The sequence below is a fragment of the Panicum hallii genome, chromosome 5, assembly GCF_002211085.1.
Source record: "Panicum hallii strain FIL2 chromosome 5, PHallii_v3.1, whole genome shotgun sequence".
Taxonomy (NCBI): Eukaryota; Viridiplantae; Streptophyta; class Magnoliopsida; order Poales; family Poaceae; genus Panicum; species Panicum hallii.
The window spans coordinates 8,784,528-8,791,818 of NC_038046.1; the positions used below are offsets into that span (position 1 = coordinate 8,784,528).

General features: G+C 52.5%; 1 protein-coding gene across 2 annotated transcripts; it reads left to right on the top strand.

Annotated features, from left to right (window-relative positions):
- Positions 1–3,540: 3,540 nt before the first annotated feature.
- LOC112891429 (E3 ubiquitin-protein ligase RNF185-like) lies at positions 3,541–5,150 on the top strand. Of its 2 annotated transcripts, XM_025958281.1 has the most exons (3): positions 3,541–3,802; positions 3,971–4,052; positions 4,134–5,150. In XM_025958281.1, the coding sequence occupies exons 2-3, from the start codon at positions 3,991–3,993 to the stop codon at positions 4,825–4,827; spliced, it is 756 nt and encodes a 251-aa protein (XP_025814066.1). In that variant the 5' UTR covers positions 3,541–3,802; positions 3,971–3,990; the 3' UTR covers positions 4,828–5,150. The 2 variants fall into 2 exon arrangements, with proteins under 2 accessions (XP_025814066.1, XP_025814067.1); XM_025958282.1 differs by lacking the exon at positions 3,971–4,052 and having other exon boundaries at positions 3,542–3,802.
- Positions 5,151–7,291: the final 2,141 nt, after the last annotated feature.

Below are 7,291 nucleotides of genomic sequence, written 5' to 3' on the forward strand. Positions count from 1 at the left end.
ATGACCATGTCCATGCTCAAGTTACTAAGCCTAAACCCCTCTTAATAGAGCGATCACTACAAAACTATAAAACCTATACTAACCTAAGTGTCCTTCTCAACCTTATGACACTTAGGGCTAGAAAGATCCTTAGTCTTGACACATTATAGAGTTGAATGCCGAGATCGCCTTTTTGAACAATGAAAATTAGGGGCCTCTTTTGACATATAACCAAATGAGCAATAATGATCTATAAAGCTGCACAAACTCATTAGTCACAATAATGGTTGTCATTAATCACCGAAACATACCTTAAGGGCCTAGATGCTTACACACGGCCTTCTGCAGCCCGGGCGCATTTGTCCGCCAGAGCGAACAGGGTGGTGACGGTTTCCACTTGGTGGGTCGCCAGCTTCTCTAGCATCTTCTCGTCTCGGACCCCCTGTCGGAAGGCCGTGATAATAGACGCATCGGAAATACGTGGGATAGTTCCACGTACCTTGGTGAAGCGGGAGATGAAGGCCCAGAGGGTTTCCCCGGGTTGCTGCCTCACGGCGTGGAGGTGGGCTTCCACGCCATGCTGCTGGTACGCGCTGGCGAAGTTCGCAGTGAACTGTGCGCAGAGCTCACCCCAGGACTGGATGGTTCTTGGGGTAAGATTCATGAGCCAGATCCGGACTGGCCCGGTCAAGGCTACATGAAAGTAACTTGCCATGACGGCTTCGTTACCTCCGGCCGCCGTGATAGCGGTGATGTAGACCTGCAGGAACTCTGACGGGTTGGAGGACCCGTCATATTTTTCCGGCAGGTGAGGCCGAAACTTGGACGGCCAGGCGACTGCGCGGAGGTGGTCTGCGAGCGCTGCGCAGCCCACACCCGACACCGGTGCCTGGGGGAGTCCCTGCGACCTGGCCGCAGCCGCATCGAGCTCGGGCGCAAGGTTCCGACCCTCAATATTGAGTCGTCGGTTGCGCGCCCGCTCGATGGAGACCCTGGCGTCCTCTCCCGCATGCCTGCGGTTGAGCTCCGCCCGGAGGTCTTCGGTCCGTGCACTCCTCACGGATGGTGAGTGCACGGAACCGGATGCACCGCCCTGGCGACGGCGCTGCCTGGAAACAGACCCCCCCGCAGAGCCTGGGGAAGCCTGTGCCAGGTTGAGGAGACGGTCGACGTCGTCACGCCATTGTCTGTGCGCGTCTGGCGACGCTGCCTCGCCAGGGGGGTTGCGGAGCAACTCCCTGGCTGCCATGAGGGGCCCGCTCGGTGGGAGCACCGATTGGGCCATAGAGGCCCGCTCCGCTGCACATGGTGGAGCAGCGCGCGGGGCCACTCTGGAGGCAGGATGGCGCGAGGCGTGTGGCGCCGTTGACGCCACTTCTTCACCGATCAGGAGGTCATGGTGACCATTTTCCTGCGCCATTGAGGTCGCGAAGGTCGACCGAGCGCAAACCAAACCTCTCCCCCTACCTGGCGCGCCAAATGTCGAAGGAATTCTCCAGCCGGGTGGCGGAAAGCACCCGCCTAATCCTAGTTAAGGATGGGTTTGGAGGAGACTTAGGAGCGCTCGATCGGTGGACAGATGAACGCAGGAAGGACACGAAGATTTAGAGTGGTTCGGGCCGCCGGAGCGTAATACCCTACGTCCACTTTGGTGTTGTATTGGCTGCGTGAGCCTGAGTGGAAAGCAGCATAAGCTTGTGTGTGTCTGATTGCTGAGCCTTGTCTTCTATCGAGTGCACTCTCCCTTTTATAGTTCAAGGGGAGTGCTTACACTGTGCGGGACCCCGACAGGTGGGCCCGGCCGACAGGGGCCGTTCTACGAGAGATAAGGAGGTCTTCTCCTCGAGCTCCTCTCCGTAGTCCTCTCGATCGAGAAGTTGATGTGCGTATCCACAGCCAGGATATGGCCGTGTACAGCCTTGTCTTGCACAGTGTCCGGTGTCAGCGCCGCACAATAGTGTATCCGTGCTGTCACTGTTGAGATGGAACCTCCCGTCAGGCGGTGAAGCAGCGCTGACCCGTCGCGCATGCACTGTTACAGCGCACGCCGTGGCTCGCCTATTACGGGCCATCATTACGCGCGCAGCGCCGTGACGGGACAGCACACAGCCCGCGCACTGTGCACGGTGATACGACGCGCCGCCTTCAGATCAGACGGGCTTACCGTGGTGTCAGCCTACCTGCCCCGTGTGTCAGTGGCAGGCCGCACCATTTGACTTTGGCGCGCCCGACTCAGCTACCGCATTAAATGCTGGTAGGTGGGGAGGCGACCCGCAAGGGGCCTCGGGCCGCAGGCACGCGGCGGGGCCAGCCCCGCTCCTCCCGCTGGGCAACACATGGCGGCACCGGACCCCTTCCCGGGGGAAGGGGGGCCCGGGGCCCCCGAGGCCGGTCGGAGTGGGCTGGCCTGTGATGGTCCGGTCATCACACGTGGCGGCCCCGGACCTCCCAGGGGAGGCCGGGTCCGCAGGGGCTACCCGAGAGCTCTCCCGCCCACCTGGGTGCAGAGACCCCGGGCCTCATGAAGCTCGGGGGAGGGTCCGGAGACCGCGGTCCCAGCTGTCAGGCCCGGAGACCGTATGCCACGTGGCCCAGAGGCGAGGAGGAGTATGGATTATGGGAAGCCGAAGGCCTGGACACCCTAGCGGGAGGTACCCCTATCTGTACGTACCGACAGTGTCTAACAATTCAGATTATTTGAGGTCTAGCCTACTGATTTGGATATAATCTGAAATAAGTATACTTTTGACAGCTTATGGGATCTACTTTAGGGTCTAGATTAAATAATCTGAAGAATCAATTATAGCGTTGGTTATTAGGTTATCCATATGAAATTATATAAACTAGGTTATATAATCTAGAGTGAATCTTTCATGTAGTATGACCGTACTACGGAAAATATTATACTCCCTCCGTTCCAAATTCTAAATTGTTTTGATAACTACAGATATATAGTTTTTGCTATGCATATAGATAGATAAACACTATATTCAGATACATAACAAAAATTATATATCTAGATTTACTAAAATAACTTACAATTTCGAATGGATGGAGTAGATTTCATGATATTGGCTCATCTTATGGAGGTAAGTAGGTAACCATGCCTGTAGCATCTTCTTTTTCCCCGTTCGTTTGTGATAGGTACCATGCAACACCTGATGACCAACTTACCACGGAGGATGTACTAAAGGGTCCGAAATGGCTGTTCAACCATTTTTAGTTCGTTACAGTAGTGTCTCGAAAATCTCACCCAACTTTTACTTTCTCTCAAGTGAAAACATGTCCTGTCAGCATCTAGCACTGCCAGTCGGAAGACAAAACAAGAGAAAAGAGCGTGAAGTTTCGACGGGCCAACCGTGCACTAGCCTAGAACACGCCTAGCAGGGCAGCGCTGTCAGGGTCACGAATCAATCCACCCACGCGTTGGGGAAGAAAGCACGCCACCACAAATCCCGGCCTAACTCCTGACGGCTCACGCTCACCCGACCGTCCGATGTCGATCCGACGACAACACACCCCCCTGCTGCTCGTGCCCCTGCTCCCGTCCTGAAAACGGCGAGGCACGGCGTTCCCAGCAGTTCAGTCGCACGCGCACGCGCACCGCTCCACTCCCTCCAGTCCGTCTCGAGTGGCGCCCCGCACCGAGCTGGCGGCTCGGGCCATCCATTCCCGGCAAGGCGGCAACCCTTCCTCCCTCCCCATCTTCGCCGCCAGGCGCCGGAGCCTTCCTGCTCGGCTCCTTGCTCCCGCGCGCTCCTCGTCGGGCTCCGGTGATGTCCGGTGGTAACGCGTGGTCGTCGCTCTCTTCGCACGGATTTGGGTACGTTTCTCTAGCGGTTCTCGTTCGATGGTTGTTCCATTGCCGATTCGGATCCGTTCCCTTCGATCTACGCATCGGGGCAGCATCTGGATATGTCCTAGATTAGACAATCTTTGTCGGATTTAAGCGTTCTTCTGTGGGGATAATTTTATATTTTTTTGTTGAAAGGCACAATCTGTAGTATCGAAATGTCGGATCGGAATCGGTTCCCCCAGTATTATAGTAGGATCACTAAATTGCGGGGATATAGGTTGGTAGCGGCGGCTCCTGATCGTCCTGTTTTATGGCTCTTGTCGTCGGATAGTTCTTGAGTGATCTCCCCATCCTGCAGATCGGATTCCAGCGGCATGGCGAGCCGCGCCGGCGAGCCTGTGGCGAGGACCAATAGCGACGGCGGAGGCAGCGGCAGCAAGGACTCGGGCAGCTTCGAGTGCAACATCTGCCTGGACCTGGCGCAGGACCCCGTGGTCACCCTCTGCGGCCACCTCTTCTGCTGGCCCTGCCTCTACGAGTGGCTCCACGTCCACGCGCACTCCCAAGAGTGCCCCGTCTGCAAGGCCGTCGTCGAGGAGGGGAAGCTCGTCCCCCTCTACGGCCGCGGTGGCACCTCCGCCGCTCCACGGGCGAGGTCCGTGGCCGGCGTCCAGATCCCCAGCAGGCCGACCGGGCAGCGGCCGTCCACCGCCCCGCAGGCTGACCACAACAACCATTACCCGCACCAGAACCCATGGTTCATGGGTGCTGGTGGCACCCCTGTAGCTGGTGGCCGGTGGGGAAATTACACTTTCTCGGCCGCCTTTGGAGGGCTGTTTCCTTTGCTGAGCTTCCAGGTGCATGGGTTCCCGCATGCTACCGCCTATGAGCCTGCTGCAGGGTTTCCTTATGGCTATGGCCATTCTTTCCATGGGTGGCATGGGTATGGCTTCCCGCGTCAGGCGCCACAAGGCCAGCAGGTTGATGTGTACTTGAAGGTGCTGCTTCTAGTAGTTGGTGTGCTTGTAATTGCCAGCCTGATTGCGTTTTAGGTCATGCGTGGCTGGATGTACTTCTCATCCTTGTCCGTGTGCATGTTAGTTCTAGCAGGATTGCATCATAGATAGCTCCCATGGTTTGATGTCAGCGTGGAGAGAAGAAGTAGAATGATGTATCAGCTGGTAATAGTACTTGTGATAATCGGTGGCAGCTGGTATTTTCGTCGTGTAAAGTTGCCATCGAAGTGATAATCGGTGGCAGCTGGTATTTTCGTCGTGTAAAGTTGCCATCGAAGTTTATAGGTGCATTTGTTGTGCTCTTCCCTTGAAGTTTGACCATGTTCATATTTCTTCAATGAAGTCTGCAAAATTATATATACTATCTTGTGTGCTTATGTTCCGGCATGGCTAGTCTGTTTTTCACCTACTATGAGCTTGGGAATGCATTGCCAAATTATGCTGTCTAGCCATTGTGACATATAACTTTTCCTCCATTATTTAGGTCATATATGAATCCTTATTGCTTGTTCATGGAGGAGGAGAAATATATCATTATTTGTGTTCCAATTTGCAGTTCAACCTGTTTCTTAATTAAAAGATGGCATCGACATAAACCTTAACTACTGTGCATATTCTGTAGGCTTTCTTATTTATCCATACTTTGTGTCCTGTTATTTTTACTTTGGATAGGAGCTTGTATTTCCTGTATAAATGGTGGATATTAAGTCCAATACTCCAAGTATCATAACACAAACTCCTGCCCTCCTGCCTGATTCGGATTAGAGTAATATTGAATCTGGGACACCCAACTTGCCTACATTTGCCTTGCTTTGCATTCAGATTTGGAGATCTATTACAAAAATTTAGATTATAATGACATACAACACTTAGGCCTGTAACAATCTGTGTTATGGACATGCTATACTTTTTCTCCTGATGCTTAAGTTCAACATTAACAGGATGGACAAGCATAAATTTCTATTGTTTTAACATTGTCTCCTGAATGATCTAAAGATTTCAAGCTGTGTTCTGTATGATGGGAATATAAAGTCTTTTTTAGGAATGCTAAACATCAATTGTGAAGAGATCACTAATCATTTCTTTCTTTATTTCGAGTTCTGAACTATCCAGCTTGTTGATCAAATATTTCCCTGCAGCAGTTTAGATGTATATCTTAAAATATTTCCTGGTGAATATTGGCGCACAGGTTTCTAGTACTGTATATGATGGGCATCTCAGATCTTTGATGTTTGATCTGCACCGTGGACTTGCGGTGATGTTAAATAATACTGAAGTTCAATGATCATTCATGAATAGACATACTGTTGTATATTTTGTGTTTCAGATTATCTAGCACTAGATGCAGGTTCAAACATGAATCAAGGATAGTTTAGGTAGAGTCTGTTATGTGATACTGTACATGATTTATTCCATCTGTGAAACAACTTCTCTGTGCTCCTGAATACTTTAATTCTGTCTGTATGTGAAAGCATATCCATAAACATTGTGGCATGGAACTCCACAGTCCATATGAACTCTGAAGATTTTCTGGAGCTGCAATCGTGACTTTGACACTGCGTTAGCCATTGTGCTTCTTTGAATTGTCTTTAATTCAGATTCCTTCTGCTTAGCATTTGTTCAACACATGACTTTACTTTTTGTGATGAAGTGAAAACCCAACCGCAAAATGTGCCCGAGATATCTAACGATGGTAGTGATTCTGGTAGTTTTGATTAGCCTCCAGATCACATCGTTGGGGTCATATATAGTGCTAGAACCAGTCCTGAAGGTGTGCATAGAATTTTGGCGAATAAGTAATGGAAGGAGACACTTTACTGTATGCAAGTTAGACACCTCCAGGTTCGAGGCTTGATTTTTTAGCTGAATAGCCTCGAAACTGACTAGATGTGGGTTCAGACTTCAGACTTTTGCTGAGCTTTGCTCATTGCACTACAGATGCTGAGACTGCGAGCACGCTGATGAAATGCTTAATAAGGTGACGTATGGTTGGTTGGTGCCAGGCTAACTAGTTGCACTGAATTTCTGCGACCAAACTGAGACACAAAACCACCTCTTGGAGCAGCAGAGGAGAATCCTAGCGAGACACCGCTTCCGCCGTCGCATTTTGACTCGCACCGTCACGCTCACAGACCGTACACCTGAATCGCATCCGGGTCACACTGCCGCAGCCGCCGCCCGCCGCACCTCCTTTGTTCAGAGTTCAGACCGGGCGGCCGCAGCAGCTGAGCTCCGCACCGGGGCGTCGTCGCCGGATAGGAGATGGCTCGAGTTCCGGCGCCGTGCGAGCTCTATCCACATTGGCTGCGGGCACCAACCCCTCTCGGTCCACGTCGCCCGCAGCAAGGCTAGCACAGCAGCCGTACTAGCTCTAGCTCCGCTCGATCGGTGTCCGCGTCCATGCGGGACGTGCGGTCAGCCCAGCTGCGAACTTGGACCCCCAACCTTGACCTGCACGTACAAAAGGAGGCCACGGCTCGTTTCGTCTGGTGTCCCGGTG

Coding starts and splice junctions, on each gene's coding strand:
- LOC112891429 (XM_025958281.1), top strand. CDS start 3,991: ATGTCGGATCGGAATCGGTTCCCCCAGTATTATAGTAGGATCACTAAA. Junction 4,053..4,133: donor ACTAAATTGCGGGGATATAG/GTTGGTAGCGGC, acceptor CCCATCCTGCAG/ATCGGATTCCAGCGGCATGG.